This window comes from Podarcis tiliguerta (genome assembly GCF_965153285.1).
Source record: "Podarcis tiliguerta genome assembly, chromosome: 14".
NCBI lineage: Eukaryota > Metazoa > Chordata > Lepidosauria > Squamata > Lacertidae > Podarcis > Podarcis tiliguerta.
Genome location: NC_139547.1, coordinates 38,862,076 through 38,879,335, shown reverse-complemented (window position 1 = coordinate 38,879,335; position 17,260 = coordinate 38,862,076). Strand labels below are relative to the sequence as shown.

At 45.0% G+C, this 17,260-nt stretch overlaps 1 protein-coding gene across 3 annotated transcripts in view; it reads right to left on the bottom strand.

The window, feature by feature from the left end:
* GSPT1 (G1 to S phase transition 1) overlaps positions 1-15,417 on the bottom strand; it is a 35,657-nt gene extending 20,240 nt beyond the window's left edge. Inside the window, exon 1 of one of the 3 annotated variants that reach the window (XM_083412544.1) lies at positions 15,394-15,417. Coding sequence is in view for 2 of the 3 variants with exons in the window: in XM_083412542.1 (XP_083268668.1) it covers positions 13,572-14,229 (658 nt within the window). In the remaining variant the exon portion in view is untranslated. Of the gene's footprint in view, positions 1-13,571; positions 14,253-15,393 lie in introns of those variants that run through there. The other 2 variants (XM_083412542.1, XM_083412543.1) reach the window with 2 other exon arrangements.
* Between the last annotated feature and the right edge of the window lie 1,843 nt (positions 15,418-17,260).

The window sequence follows — 17,260 nt, the reverse complement described above, 5'->3', positions numbered from 1 at the left end:
AGTATCATTACATAGGACTAACATGCAGAAAGGAGATCTGGTGGTTTGTTTCCCAGATTCCCTACTATCTGGTTGATCCAAATACGAATTTGAAATGCTTCTGAAGCCCTTAAATTTCATTTTAATGCATTTGAACTTAGTTATGTTCACTATAAAAATTATGCATTATTTAAAGCTAGAAGGTCAAATACAGATTAGAATATTCACATAAAAGAAACTAAGTGCCAAAACAGCAAACTGAGAAAAAGAAAATACAAAAATGCACAAAAGCACCAAACTCGGGCTGCAGATTTCCGTAAGCCATAGGTAAAGGTAAAGGAACCTCTGACAATCAAGTCCAGTCGCGAACGACTCTGCGGTTGCGGCGCTCATCTCGCTTTACAGGCCGAGGGAGCCGACGTTTGTCTGCATAGTTTTTCCAGGTCAAGTGGCCAGCATGACTAAACTGCTTCTGGCAAAACCAGAGCAGCGCACAGAAATGCCGTTTACCTTCCCGCCGGAGCGGTACCTATTTATCTACTTGCACTGCGTGCTTTCTAACTGCTACGTTGGCAGGAGCAGGGACCAAACAATGGGAACTGACCCTGTCGCAGGGATTCGAACCACCGACATTTCGATCAGCAAGCCCAAGCGGCACAGTGGTTTAACCCACAGCACCACCCGCATCCCTATCCATAAGCCATAATGCCCAGCAAAATCTGGTTATATTTGGTGCTCACTTAATTTTCACATTTAAAATAACAAATCTCTCTTTTGGTGTAGGGTGGGAATCAGATGTGTGCTTGTACACCCCGCTTAGCATTTGGCAGTAATTCAGAATGCTGGCTTACAGCACACCAGTGGATTTGTAAAGTAAACGTACTGTCTGCTCACACTACTACAGGAACCAGACTCTCAGCCACTTTTTTGGTTCTGCTTGCGCTGCAGGCTCCAAAAGAATAGAGCAAAGCAGGCCATGCTGGCAGAAGGCCAATATTACAGGCACGAAGGGTGAATGCAGGTCAGGCAGAGCAGAACACAGAAGATAAAGGCAACAGCAATACCCTCTTCAGGGCAGTAATTAGAAATGCTAGATGGCACTAGACAGAGTGTACAGTTGTGCGGGAAGTGGCTGGCACTAATGACATATCCTCCAAGGGTAGTGATGTGAGTTTTCTGGAAAATGCTGCACTGGAAAAAATTCTGGAAATAAAACTTGATATAAATTATAGTAATGTGTAGTGGGTTAAAAAAAAAAACTCTTTCTAATGCCCTAGAGCAGGGTTTCCCAAACTTGGGTCTCCAGCTGTTTTTGGACTCCAATTCCCATCATTGCTGACAACTGGGTCCTGCTAGCTAGGGATGATGGGAGTTGTAGTAAAAAAAAAGAGCTGGAGACCCAATTTTGGGAAACCCTGCCCTAGAGCCAAGGAATCCAACATAGTGCCTCCAGATGTTGCTGGACTCCAACTCCCATTATCCATACCATTGGCAATGGTGGCTGAGGCTGATAGAAGTTGGGAGTCCAACAAGAGCTGGAGACCAGCGCTTGGCTACCTCTACCCTAGGGAGTGTTCTAATTCAGCATGTTTACTTTACCTTTATTTAGTAAACAAAGCTAATTCCCCACGTTAATTTTATGCCCCAATGCACCACAAGTATTTCACCTGAAATATTTGAGGAATCAAATTAAGGCACACTTAATGTGCTTTAAAGATGCTATTAAGGAGAACCGAACTGGAATATGTGCTTGTAAAAATCTAAATACATTATCACGTACTTCCCTCATTTTGTTTAAGCTTAAGAAAAACAAACAAGAGTACTGAAAACCGTTGGCGCAATAAATTTCAGCAACGCAAAGAACCATATGCAATTTGCTGACTTGCATAGGGACAATCACCTGAAAAACATTCATTACAGCTATGAAAACGTCAGGCTTGCCTAATATTCTTCAATATTGCTAATATATTTATGACATTGATCGCCCCCAATAGTGATAATAAATCCTTGCCTTGGAAATTTGCCCACCCCACATCACTGTCCAAAGGTTTAAACAATTCAGCCAGCAAGCCTTAACACGGTGTGCTACAACAAAATAATGATCAGGAGGCCCACATTTAGAACAGAGGAGAGGGCAGGCTTCCTCCAGAGACTCAACTCTTCCTCCTTTGCAATTTCATGGAGCCAATTATATGGGGGATGGAAGAATGCTCACCTCTTGAGGATCGGATGCTGGTAACAAAAGGGGGAAGTCATGACATCCACCCCCTTATCAAGAACACAAAGAAGCATCCAAATTGCTGCTGCTGGGGAACACAATCCTAGGCCCCATCTACACTATACAGTCAAAGCAGTATTGTACCACTTTAACAGTCATGGCTTCCTCTAAAGAATCCTGGGAAGTGTAGTTTATCAAGGGCGCTTAGTGTTCTTAGGAAGCCCCTATTCCCCTCACAGAACTACAGTTCCCAGACTTCTCTGAGAGAAAGGACTGCTGTCGAATCTCTGAAAATTGCAGCTCTGCGATGGAAATAGGAGTCCCAACAACTCTACACTTCCCAGGATTCTTTGGGGGAAGTCCTGGCCTTCTATGGGTTTGACATTTAGGCAATCCACTTGTCATTTCCTCCCTCATTCTTTGTAAGTCTCTGCAGGTCTAACCATCCACAGATAGGAGAAAGCAGTAAGAAAGGAAAACCAGCTGGCTTTTCAATTTGTTTCTCTCTTTTGCTTCAAGAGCAGTATGCGGTCACGAGAACCACTGCCTTAAAATAAGACAGGGGAGAAGGAAGGAGTTAATGCTACATAATCACTAGGGATGTAAACTGAACGATCTTAGAAATGTCGCAATCCTCTATCATTTGCAGTGAATTACTAATCCAAAAAATATGTTAGGGACAGGGAACTACTTTAAGTCACACTGAAGTGGCCGAACAAGCCCAGTGGGATTTAACGTTTCCTTTAAAGAGCAGGTGCCCATGTCATGCCACTACCTGCTTTTGAGAGTCCCCTTGTTTTCAAGAGCGGTTTACCACATGGCACGCTGGTGCTGCTCAAGAACTGCGCTTGTGCATGCAAAACGTTGGAAGCCGCCTATACTTATAAACATGGAATCTCCTATTCTTGTGCAATTACAGTGGTACCTCGGGTTAAGTACTTAATTCATTCCGGAGGTCCGTTCTTAACCTGAAACTGTTCTTAACCTGAAGCACCACTTTAGCTAGTGGGGCCTCCTGCTGCTGCCGTGCCGCCGGAGCATGATTTCTGTTCTCATCCTGAAGCAAAGTTCTTAACCCGAGGTACTATTTCTGGGTTAGTGGAGTCTGTAACCTGAAGCGTATGTAACCCGAGGTACCACTGTACTGTATATATTAATCATTTTTTTAAAAAGATGGAGAGAAAACAGGAAAATTAAACCAGAGTAGAGGTCAAAATCTTACTTTGAGCTTATGATGAGGGAATGAGACTTTGTGCTGACCATCAAGCAGTGGCTTTTTCCACTTGCCTTGCTCCACCCTCCAGCCTTCATAAGGGAACTGTTTCGAGAGGAAGAACTGTGAGGGGAACGAGACTTTGTGCTGGCCATCAGGCAATGGTTTTTTCCACCTGCCTGGCCCTTGGGGCCCTAGGAGCCTTCAGAATAGAGCTGCTGCCATAGGCATTATGGGTATGTGTCTTTTGAAGAACCGAGCAGAAGATTATGAGTCATGGGGTGAGGAGAGAGAGAGTGTGTGTGAATTCAACAGTGCTTCGTTTGGTTTTGGTTGTAAGATTGTAAATGTTAATTTTGTTTTGTGAATTATGAGTGCAGTAATGCTTTGTGAATCTTACATGACTTGTTGTGGTTGTGCTGCTTAGCCTATTTTTTTAGTTGTTTTATTCATAGTCTTTTATAGAAGGTGGTTGTTTTACTGATGATTTGTTAATTATTCTATATGATTTATGTTCTAACTGGGATGCTCTACTATGTTATAGTTATTTATTGTATGTAAGCCGCTTTGTGATTTGTGTGTGTGGAAAGCAGCATAGAAATATAATAAATAAAATAAAATAAATTTAGTAACATACAAAACTATCTAGTTCTAGTTAATCCTTTCTAGTTCAGGATTTAAGTACTCCTTCCAATAGCAACTGCATGATAAAAATAAATAAAAACTGTAGAATGCAGACCAAAACTACTTAAGCCTTTTTTGCAGTCAACTCACACTGCTGACTCATTCAGTGATGAACTACAAATCCAAACCCTTTTTCACCTGTACTATTGCGAAATCACGTTATCCTGAATCCTACAGCTGTGCATTTGATTTCTACCCATACCCCAAATGCAGAACTGCTGCACTTTTCTCTGCTGAATTTCATGTTAGTTTGGGTTGTTTTCTCCATTCCAACGCACGCATTCTTTCCCTCTCCCTCCTTCGGCAGCGCTTTTCTCCTCAGGGACGGAGCAATCTTGTCCCACGCCAGGTGCCGTCAAGGGTCGGCTCGCCTGCCTGCCCACCTCAGCAGGGTGGCGCTGCGAAGGGGGCGTGTGATGCCGGCTGCTGCTGCGTTTTCCTCCTGCTCCTCCCCCCTCCCTCAGTCCGCCCTTCCTTCCTTCTCCTCGCCCCTTTTCCACACCACTTCTTCACACGCTTTCTTCCTCGCCGCCTGCCTCCTTCATTCTTCCCATGGCGTTCAGGTGGATCATTGCGGTGGCACCGGCCGCCACTTGCGGGTTGGTGGGTAGCTCAGTCTTCTTCTCCGCAGTGCCTCTTGGGAAGCGGCAGCAGGTAGTGGGTAAAAGCTCCGGTGATGCCCTGGTTCCCCTACCTCCGTCTGCAGCTCCTCCGCTGGGGCTGCTTCTTCTGCCTTCGCCGGCCAACGCAGCCTCCTACCCCGTCATGGCACCTGGCTGGCTGGAGAAGCCCAACTGCGGCTATTGGGATGGCAACTGGGACAGGTAAAGTGAAGCATCTTCAGGCTTCTTCGTGGGCGGGTGAAAATCCTTCATTCCCCCCCCCCAAACATAGTCAGGACCCCCCACAAGGTCTGAGGGAGAGTGGACCAGCACCCTGCTGAAAAGGTTTGCTGACCCCTGCCTTAGGCTGTGCTTTCCTCCTCCAAGCTGCACAAGGAGAAAGAAAACTAAGTAATTCTGGGGGAAGTTCAATGTCCCCCACATCCATTCCTAATGTGCTTTAAATCCCTTCTCCACGTGGAAGCCTTGGTATTTTTCCAAGGCTTTTTAAATTTTGATTTCAGTCAGTCCGGTGCTGGACTTTTTGTTTGCTGTGCCATTTTATTTGTGCTTTTTGTTTGCGTGTGTTTATTTTATCATCATAAGAATTCTGTGTTTTAATGTGCATTGTTTATTTTTGCATCGTGAGCCACTTTAGGCGCAAATCATTGTGGAAGAGCAAAATATAAATAATAAACTTTACCATAATTGAGTGTGTGTGGGAGACAGAGAGAGGAGAGAAGTGTACATAACATATTAGCAAACTCTTTGCCCTAAATATTCCCCTGGAGATTATGCTCAATTATTGTTGTACACTTCAGTTGTGACTGTTACAAAGCCTCCTTTAACTCTGATGACTGCAACAGAAAGCCAAACTTGCTGGACTTTTCCATCTTTTTGCAAGGGCAAACTTTGGTACTGCTTTTGGACAACACCCTATTAGGCTTGTAAACAACTACTGTACTTGCCTGCCTGCCTGCCTGAGGCAAGTGAGTATCAGCTCCCTGCAATCTGGCAAGGCAACTCAACTTTCCCCATTTCAGACTATCAGTGCATTATATGGTTTTACCTGCTTTGGGAATTTGGGACTTCAGAAATTCTAAATAAACTACTAACAAACATGGGCAGATAATAAACACACAAATGTGCAAATGTAGCTTTTCAGGTAAGGCTGCACGTGTGGTGTCTCTTCTCATAAAAAAGAAACAATTTTTGTCATCTGTACTGTAACCAAGCCTACATACATGTAACTGAAATACACACACATTCCTCTTCTCTCCTTCCCTTGTATTCTCTATGCTGAATTACAGGTTGTGGAAGCCCCTCGGAGCAAGCACCTATCCTATTATACTCTATGAATAATCACACATATTGATAGCACAGAGAAAAAAGCTCACAGGGTGTTCAGCAACAAACACTGCCTTATCTGGTAAAGCTACAAAACAAATTACAGCAAAATTATTTAAATGTAAGCAACATCGTTATCACCAAGGCACATATGGACTCATTGGGAAAAAATCCTTATACAGGCACAATAAGAAGGAACTATCCTAAATTAAAAACATGACTGTTTTAGTAGCAACAGTAATGGGTGAGAGAGAAATCCATTTTGCTATGTGCAGTTGGCAACACAGGACAGACACCACATATTCGACAAGGATAAACAAAAACAGGAACCTTTTACATCATCCCAATTATTACATAATCAAAAATATGTGGTTTTGAAAAACTGAATCATATGTCTATAACAATGGGCTTGCACATATGAAGGCAGTTTCTGCTAGTGCTGTAGTAGAAAGTGAGGGGCAGATAGGGCTCATCAACCTGGCAAGGTAGGCCATCTAGGAGAACAAAATCGCTGATCCTAAACCTCCACGGCCTTGTGGGATATATTTGGGAGAAGAAAAGGCTATGGAGTAAACCCTACACAAATTTGGAGTGGAGTCCCTAAGATGGTTGGATGACACCTTGTATGCCTCCTTCCAGAAACTCCTGAAGTTAAACTGCCGCCAAACGTTTTGCTCTGCTTTCCTTTGGACCACGTCAGCGATGTGTCTTGGTGTCTGTGCAGCTCAGGACCTCCATACACACTGCCCAGGCATGCATCCTGGGAAGGTCACTTTGGTGCTGCTAACACAGCACTTTGACTTCACCCCTGGAAACGTACTCCATTGTCCCTTGAGACAGATAGATGCCACCACCAACAGCAACACCCTTACACTGAAACTTGTATCCCAAGGTAGAGGCCGCAACACACAATTTCGAATTCAGACTGCTTAACTATACAGTCGACTCTCAACTTACGCAGGAGTTACATTCTGGGGTTGGTGCACGAAGACAAAATCACATGTAGTCAAAGCATATTCTCCAAAGGTGAGTGCAATGGCAGGTGGGATTGCTGACACCCCCCCCCCCGGACACCTGCCCTCCTTTTCATTTTTTTCAGCCAAGTACATAAAGCTGAAGTCGCACAAGTTAAATGCACTTAAGTTGTGAGCTGACTATACTACCTTAGATGTCACCTGTGGCTCCTGACTTACCACACTTCATTTATTATACTTCATAAAAAAGACTGTGGAAAATAATACAGGGCAGAGACTACAACAAAAGGGAGAACTGGACATTCCAGATTGGTTCCTGAGAAGTTCAAAGAGCACCAAGAGACATTATTACCTGTGTGGTTGTCGAGTAAACAAAGCAGTGAATGTCTCAAAAGGAAACCCTCAAAGTGTAAGGGCTTTTGTTTTATTTTTCTATAGCAACAATGCATGGACAGTCCAGTCATGGAATATTTTCAAGAAGTCCTGTAATAAAACATTAGACCACATGGGCGGGGTATAAATAATAAAAATTTTATTATTATTGCTTCCAAATAAACTTTCCAATGTTACAGGTGTGTTTCTCTTAGTGCTAAATACAAAAAAATGGCACACACTGCATTTCACAGTTGTCTGACGTCCACACCCTCAGACCACAAAGCCTGCTCCCTATCTCAATTATTGTAATAATTAAATTTTTACCACGCCCTTCTACCAAAAGAAGCCCAGATGTTTGTGGCCTGGTTAGCATAATTTAGTGAAGAGGGAAAGGCACTAACTACAGTGAAACAAGCTCTGACATCTAACACATAATTGGGTTCAAATGAAGTCTATTTAATGTATACAGAAATGTTAAGAAACCATTTTGAAGAAACTGGTGAAACACGCATTTTAGAAGCTTGCAGATCTTCCAAAATGCTTTCTCTTTGTTTCTAACAATATCAACAAAAAATGTACTTCATGAGCCAAGGTATTAATCGCTAAATGAATTACATTGCCTACTGCTGACTGACACAACCCCTTTGTTTTCCCTGTGAACATTTAGCGAAGCAAATAATAAGCAATAATTAAAGTGAACTCTGCAATAAGGTCTGGGAGAAGACAAGGAAAGAACATTAAATATTTAACCGCCCAAAGACAGCAGTACTTGTTGAGCAGGAACTATGCCATCTCCTCGCTACATTTGGCCTTCCTGTTCAAAGACAAGAATGCAAGCAAGGTAGGATGATAGTCCCATCAACAGGCGCAAGATGAATCACCAGTTATTTTGTGTCAAGAGCAGTTCTGATCTCACAACACCATGTGGGCATCCCAGACTGCTTTTGCAGCACAGCAAGACTGATGGCAGAAATCAATTTCTGTAAAACACAACCCTAATCTATGCAAGAATGGGCAGACCCAGGATGACTTCAACCCCAATCCCAACCTACAAGCAAGTGCTTTCCATCTAAAAATGGAAGAGTCACCTACTTCAAGTTTGGAACAGCTGAGTTGCCTCCTTGCCAGATTTAAGATGCAGTGAAGGGCTTTGTGTGAAAAGGGTTGCCGGACGAAAGTCAGTCCTTCTCCACTCAATCTTTCTTTTTGCTTAGCAGCCTTACACACAGTAGTCAAAATGGGAAGTTACTATGAAATGTTAGGGTGTCTCTTTCAAGGCTGTCTCTTTCCAGGTTAGGGCCACAGCCTGCAGACGTGCCTAAGGCAGTGAAAGGCACTCTGGATGACACATGCTACAGGTGCCTTCAGTGGGAAAGTTACATCGTGAGTACCCTCAGACTGAAACCTGGTGACTGCAACCCCCTTCAGAACAAGTTGGCCACCACTGACCTGGGGAGATGAACATCTGTCTTGTCTGGATTGAGTCTTTTAGTTTTCATCTAGCTCAGGCTTCCTCAACCTTGGCCCTCCAGATGTTTTCAGACTTTCAATTCCCATCATCCCTGACCACTGGTCCTGCTAGCTAGAGATCATGGGAGTTGCAGGCCAAAAAACACCTAGAGGGCCGAGGTTGAGGAAGCTTGATCTAGCTCAAATTTGTCCTCTTCTCACCAGCTTTACATACTGCCTCCTTCTTGCAACAAAATCCTATCTCTACAGCTCCACACAACAAAATACTCATGATATTCCATGCTTTATGCCTATCATGTGGTTGAGCTCCTCACTGCAGGCCTTCGCTACAAAAGTTTAGGGCAGTATCCAACTGAGCTTTACAGAGTAGACCGTTGAATTTAATACTTACATTAGTAATGCTATTAATTTCAGTGGATAAACTAACAATCTGCTCAACATAGCAGTGAATAGTGATCTGGAAGTCCACTATCTCTCTTAAGAATTTCAGAACTAAGCATCAACAAAGATGAAAGAGAGAGCTGGCTGAGATAAGAGTGTTAAGAGATGGGACACCCATCCTCTATCAAGCAAGCCTTCCTAAACCTAAAAATAAAAAAAAGAAACTAGCCTGAACTCTCCAATAAAGACAAATCAAATATTGGAGTAAAGGTAGTTGAGTAGCTCTGTGTGTGTTACAAAGATTAAAGCAAAGATCAGGAATATAGTTACAAAGACATACAGAGTCGCATTGGCATTGATGCAGCTCCTTCTCCAAGTTAAGCAGACCTGAGCCTGGCAAGTAACCAGTGTTAGAAACTCAGATATATGAGCCCCTTAAATCAGGGATACAGTTGCCAGACAGAATACCTGGTGGCTATTTTCGGGCTGGATGGCTCAAAAGCCATATTTTTCAATATGAGTTTTTGGTTCCTGAATTTCATTTTGATTGGGAAGATAAAATATAGTGAATAGAATTCTACAGGGTGTGTTGCTAATGTGTGAAAACAGGCAAGATCCAAGGATCCCCAGGCATGCAGCTCCAGATGGTGGACAAATCAGGCACCAGCCTGGCAAATTTTGAACACTGCAAGTAACCCATGAATGTTGCCTTGAGTTCTGGAGACAAAAAGTAGGATAAAAGTGTAGCAAGTAAAATAAATAACCCCATGCTTTCTGTCTTACAAAAAATAGTCTACAGTAGCACTGTCGAATAAAATAAACTCCTGCATCACGTTGCTTAATGAACTGACTGGGTGTGGGTTGCTGCTCCTACCAAACACCCATTCAGCAAAAATTTAAAAGCCTCCCTTTTTAAGAATCACTGCTCCAGAAACATTTTCCAATGTTAAATTATGCCCAAGCAACTCTTCCAGACTGGCATTCTCCTCAGAATGCCACCTTTCCACAGTTCAAACCATGCTCAAGGTGGTTTACAAAGTGAAAACACACGCAACATAACAAAAGTAGTCACAAACAATAAAACAAAGCATTATAAAATACACAACCAAAGTGAACCACATAAATCACTACAAGAGCTCAACAGTGACAACAGCAACACCCCCCACAAAAAAACCCCAGCCCAACCCATGGTACCATATTGATAATGAATGCCTAAAGCTTTCTTACATACTCAAACCTGACTTAGCCACCACAAGCATATGTATATGAATTGAAACAGTAACTAACATCTTACATTCTGTATACAGATATATTCCAGGCTGTCAGAGGCTCTTCGATCACACAAGGATAGTAAGAAATTGAAGGAGAAAAAGTTCCTTTCATCTCTGAACTTTCACATGTACGGTACAGTATAACAGCTGCTGCTACTACAGATCCTGATCCCAATCTATGAAATGTTATGCACGAGGCCACACACACCACATATTATATCAGTATAGTGGCTTGGCGGCCTGTCAGCTAGCTGATATGAAAAAGACTTCATGGGAAGTGTTCATTTTCAGTCATTCCTAGTAATTAAGGGTGTCTTTGGGTACATATATATCATGTTTCAGCTATCAGTTGTGAAAGTACCCAAACAACTATGATATCCCCAGGAATATGTCAGTCAGTGTTGCCAAGCATCTTTATACCCATGTAGAGCAATATAGATATTCAACCAGTTAACTGAGATGATAGGAAACCGTGAGTGTGACGTTCTCAAGATATGCTTTACGTAATACATGCAATATCTTAGCTTGGACAAACTTTTATTTTCATAGGTAAAAAAGCAAGAAAGCTTTGAATTTATGAAGCAGAGTGGCAATCAGGACTTATTTGGAACCCAAGGCTTCATCTCATGTATTCTTATTTCAACCCTGGTAAATGTGCAGAAGTTACTAGACCCATCCCTCACAGAGCTATGTTAGTTATCTGCACCTCACTGACAACTTGAAATAACAAAAAGCCAACTTTCTCCCAACTAAAACAAAAAACACAAACGCTGCCTGCAAGCATTTTTTTTAACTTTACAAATGTTACCTAAAGAGTAGCTACTAGGAAGGATGTTTTTTGAACTCAATGGGGCTCACTTCTGAGTAACACATGCACAGGATTTTGCTGCAATTGAGCATCCCACTTCAAGCAGAAAGTAATCCAGGGACATTCCTTAGCTAACATGCTCAACTATAATTACTAGCTGTGATTTGGTCCTGACTACAAGATCATGCAGACACCCTATGAACACATTTAAGATTGGGGTAGGGGGAATAAAAACTTAAGCAGGTCTCAGTCTGGCCCATGACTACATAGGAGACTGTACAAGAGCATCATGTAAGCTGCACTGAGCTTTCTGAAGAAAGAATGGGATACAGACTCAGAATCAAGCCTACCTAATAAAGTAAAGCCAAGAGGAAAGTTGTTCAAAACTGGATAATTTACATTAAGGCAGTCTTGCCACAAATACTGTAAATCTTATGGAGATATTAGGAAAAGGCATGCTTTCCAATTCACAGTTCCCATTAGCATGTTGAACTATTCTTCCTGATTCACCTGATGACCTTGAAGCAATACATCTATCCCTTCCCCATTTCCAACCTAGCCACTGACTCAAGCACCCGCAGTAGGAAACACTAAGATTTAAGTTAAGGGAAAGCGCCAGTAACAGTATCATGGAAGTATAAAGCAGCCAGAGTATTTCATGGCATTTTAAGCATGAATAAGCTTAATCAACCTACAAAATAAGTAGCAGCATAAATCTGACACCATTAACCTAAGTTAAGTCAGATGCTTAGTACCACCTGGTGAAAAAGATGCCCATGTGCAAGATTCCAACTCCACCAGGGTTTTTGCTGCCTAGCAGGTAATACATCTGGATTTAAAAAAACAAAAAGGGCACTACCAAGAGTCCACAAGGACCCCTATATGAAACACAACATCTGAAGTGCACAACACACATTCAAATAAAGTTTTTGCTGATCTGATCATTCTACCCACTACCAATACTGTAAGAACTACCTTTCAAGTGTAATTCACCATGTTAAAATCTCTCACCTCATCCACTATATTACTTCTCTTGTGTATTCAGATTACAATATCCTCTTTTCTGCACTGGTTGCCTTCCTTATATTTTGCTACCTTGGAAGACAACCAGTGTAATGTAGTTGATAAGACTGCTGAACTAGGGAGAATCCATTTCCAGCACCCTGGGTGACTTTGGTTTGCTATTTTTCAGCCTAGCATACTGTGGGAGAAAGCCTCCTTAGAGGAGGAGCAAGGGGAAAAGGTAACAGCCTTTTTTTATATATTAAAACCCCGTCATGTTAACAGGTGGTTTAGGAACATAATGGCATCGAGGAAGTCTTTCCGAGTGGCTTTCATAGCAACTCTTCTAATAACCGGAAACAGACTTTTCCCCTCCTCTGCCAACGTAGGCAAGTGACGTCCTGCCTTGCATCACAGCCACTGAGCTGCCCTGAGTCACTCCTCATTTCTGCTTGTCCCAGTGCAGTCGGCATGGCTCCACACTACTGCCAGAAACAACCGCAACACAGGACCTCTCCCTACCCCAATCTCTCAGGTGTTCAAGGTTCCCCAAGGGTCACCCCAACCCCATTCAACTATCTTTCAAACACATACACTAAGACCTTCCCTGCTGTTCGCCTCATGGGCACATTGCTAAGTTGGCCCACGTTGGCCTTGCCTTCTCAGATCATAGTCAATTCCTCGTTCCCCATCTGCTACCACCCGTCGAACATGACCACCTCTCTGCCCCCATTTCTAAAAAGTTCAAATACCATACTGGGATTGCTCCTTTCCTTCTCCCTAATCTGGGCTCCTGGCCCACCAGCCTAAGTCACATTCTCCCTAAAAAAATCTCACACAACGCAGTAGGGAGGTTAGACCATCCAGCTGGGAGGAGAGAGGAGGCAAACATCTCCCACTAATGAAGATCGCTGGTTGGCCTTGGGCCAGCTGATCCTCTCTGAAGCCTACCTCGCAGGATTGTTGAGTTAAGCAGGTGAAGGGGGGGTGGCGAGGGAGAATAAATATACCACTTACTTACAGCTGGCTGTAATAAGGAACTGCACGTGATCTGAGCGCAAGTTGCTGTTTTTAATATATATATATTTGATCACTATGACTGTATTTTCATGGTTGCAATCCCACGCACGACTTACCTGGGGGCTCAACAGGGCCTGTTGAAACGCCCCAAAGTTCAAGGCCTCCAGAACCGAAGCAAACCCCCCCCTCCTCCCCAACCCCTTTTCCTTCCTCCCCGGCGAGGTTACCGTGTGGCAGCGACGTCAGGGGCGGCAGGCCCGGCGGGGGCGAAGGCGGCGGCGGGAGTCCCTGCGCGGGCGCGGAGGACGTGGAGGAGGAGGAGGAAGGCGACGACGAGGAGGCCGGGCCTGGGCCTCCCCTCAGGAAGGCCGGCACGAACTCGGCGGCGTGGACATTGGGCACGAAGGGCTTGGCGTTGACGTTGAGGTGCCGGCTGAAGGCCGCGCCCAGCAGCTCCTCCTGCTGCTCCGCCGAGGCGGCGTCGAGCTGGGCCGGGCTGGGCACCTCGGCGGAGGCAGCGCCGGGGGCGGAGGAGCCGGCCGGGCCAGCGCCGGGCTCGATATCCGCCTGGTCCCAGCAGTCGGGCGCCGAGTCGCTGCTGCTGCCGCTGCTGCCGTTCGCCTCCATTTTGTCTCTGCCCGCCCCCCCACAAGCCTCTGCGCTTCCCGAAGCGGCTCCCGACGTCCTGGGAGGAAAGCGGGCTGAGGTGGGGGGCGGCGGCGGCAGGAGGGGAAGGGGCGGGGGAGGGGAAAGCGCGGCAGCCGGGAACGCGGCACCACCGTCGTCGTCGTCTCCGCGCTCGCTCCGGCCGCTCCGCGTGTGCGTCCCACCGCCGCGACGCAGGATGGCCTCCTCGAGATGCCGTACGCCCTTCTCCTCACGCATCAGGGCCCGGCCGCCATTTTGGTAGTTCTCAGTCAGCCCCGCGTGCCTGCCTTCGGTAGGCACGCCGCCGGGCCTGGGGACTACAACTCCCGGGGGGCCGCGCGCCGGGTGACGAGGCGACGTGAGGGACGCCGCTCTCGCCCGCTTCCGCACCTCTCGCGAATCGAGCCGATGAGAAGACAACAACTCCCAGCGGCCATTGCGCAGTCTTCCTGTTTCAATCTCCAATCACCCCTTTCTCACTGGCAAGAAGAGGTCTTCGAAACGTAGCACTACAAGACCCAGAGGGCTTTGCGCTTCGCATTCGTAGGCGGGACCATGCGCTTACTCTCGAAAGGAGATGGGGAATGTAGTTTCGTGGATGTATAAGAAAGTTGATAGAAGCATTTCGTAAAAGGGAGGAAGTATAGACAGGGATATTCCTTCCACACTCCTCGCACAGAGGAGCGAGAAAGGACAAGTGGGTGCTGTTACCGAAGAGGGAAGGAGTAGTAATAAATATTTTCCAATCGAACGGATCAGATTGTGTTCCACGTGGTTGCTGCACAGCACGTGCTTGATAACATAGTTTGCCACATGGACAGTTTTATATATTGAATTTCTATCCCACCTTTTCTTCCAAGGAGCTCAAGGTGATGTACCTGTTCTTCCCCTCCTCGTGAAATTCTTCAACAACCCTGTGGAGTAAGCTGAGAGGCTGTGACTGCCCCCCCCCCCAGGTCACCCAGTGAGCTTCATGGCCAAGTAGGGATTTGAACCCTGGTCTCCAAGACCCAACACACTAACCACTATACCACACTGGTTCACACTGGTTTTCAACCTGCCTCTTCCCAGTCATTGTAATTAAACCAGTAGAGGCTGGTCCATTAGCGTGAATGGGGCACTGGCTCACCAACTGGCTCACCAACCAAAGTGTCTGCTTTCTTGCTTGCAACCAGCCCAGTGGGTAAACCAGGCTGTCTGCTTCCTGCTCCTTAGGTTATTATTTATTAAATTTGTATACCACCAACCTCCATCTGTAGATCTCAGGGTGTTTCACAACATAAAAATACAAGATTTAAAAAACCCATGAAATACATGGTGTGATATCTACCATGAAAGTACATTTTAGCACACATTTAAAACACATAGCTTCCCCCAAAGAATCATGCAATTGCAGTTTACCTCTCACAAAGCTCCTATAGGTCTCCCATGTTGCAAACGGCTTGGCAACACGCTGGCTCGGAGCAGACGCTCTGGCACCGTTTCGTACTCTGCTATCACCTGGTTCAATGTGTTGTCTGATTGTATCATGCAACAGGGTTTCACCCAAGCGGTGTGTGATGGCAGTTACCAGAACAATGTCGCCTGTACATGAAACCGAACAAATTAGCTGTGCGTGGAGTAACACAAGCCTGCTTCCAGGTGCTGTTCTTACCTGTGGTTCAGTAGGAATATTTCTTCCTGTACACAGCTACTGTTATCTGATTAAGTTCTGGGCGGCGGCATCCAGCACGTTTCTGCATCATTGGATAAGCACCACCTCCACTTCTCAGTTAAGCATGCAGAATCAGATGCTGGGCTCCCACATGTAGCCCTGGGCAGTGCTCCACAGCAGTGCTGTGCCAGAAGACCTGTCCTACTACCATCACATTTCAGCACAACATCGCTGCAGTATGAGAAAGGCAATGGGAAAAAAGAGGGCATTGAATGACCTGACCTGCTTGAACTGTAATAGTCTCAGGTAGCAAGACACTATGGTGCCTAACAGGTGCTTTTACAGTGTTGGTGAGAAAGTACTTGATGGTCCCTTTGATATTGTTGCCTCTCCAATTACAGGGTGAAAGACTGATGAATGATAGGTAAGAGGATAGGGAATTTTATTCTTATTATTATTCATTTATGTATTACCCACCCTTTACCCTAAGGTCCCAGGGCATGTTACAACATTAAAACACAATATTTAAAACAGTTTAAAACAAACAATTACAAAAATGAGATGGGTTCTTAAAATATATACTTCAAGTGTCAAAAGCCAGGGTAAAAAGGTGCACTTTCAGCAATCTCCAGAAGCTGTATATTGAAGAAGCCAGGAAGTGTGGCTGCATACACACCAGGCATTTAAAGCACCCTGTTCCAATATTGTGAACCGTAGTTTGTCAGTGGTGCTGGGAATTGTAGCTTTGTGCATTTTGAGAAACGCCAAAGATTTCGCTGACTCCACCCTGCCCGCATCACACAAATGGTCATGAGTCTACTCCTGTACCTTGCTTTGCTTCTGGACAATTTGAGCACACCCTTTCCCAGAGCTTCCTGTTCCAGGGAAAAGAGGAAGCTTGTGGAACAAGTCTGGGCACTTTGGATAGTCCTGTCCTTCAAGTTTGCAAAGGCCTCAAGTATTCCCAACTAGGATGGATGATTTGTTCATATAAAGGACTAGATGACAGCTGTGTTTACGCAGCCCTGTCCTTTTCTGGCTAGTTGGAGACAATGGGACACACCCTCATATTTTTTCTGTCCTTCAGTAATTGAACACGTAGAACAAAGCTCGTCCCCTCCTTGGAATATCCCCTATTAATTTTTTGCCCAGGGCTGCATGTATTGCTGTACAGTACTGCCTATGTGTGAAAGGTCATGTATTTAAGCTCTGGGTAGCAAAGCAGTCAGATTTACAAATTCATGTGTGTGTGTGACAAACCCCAGAGGGGCTATCCGATTTGGCGGTAATAAATTGTAATGGATTGCACTGGTCAGTTTAGTACCAGGCAGTGTGGGAATCGTCACCCACCCACCGCTGCCCTGTTCTTTATTTTGCCAGAACAAAGGTGGCAGCCCTATCTACCACCTTGCCCTAGAATGAGATATTGGAGACTGGCCGATTAATTATCTATTGCAGTGGGGATCCAGGCAGGGCTTTTCCCGCAAAGGTATCACAACTGCTTCCGAGCACAATACAAAGTGTTGGTGTTGACCTTTAAAGCCCTAAACGGCCTCAGCCCAGTATACCTGAAGGAGCATCTCCACCCCCATTGTTCTGCCCGGACACTGAGGT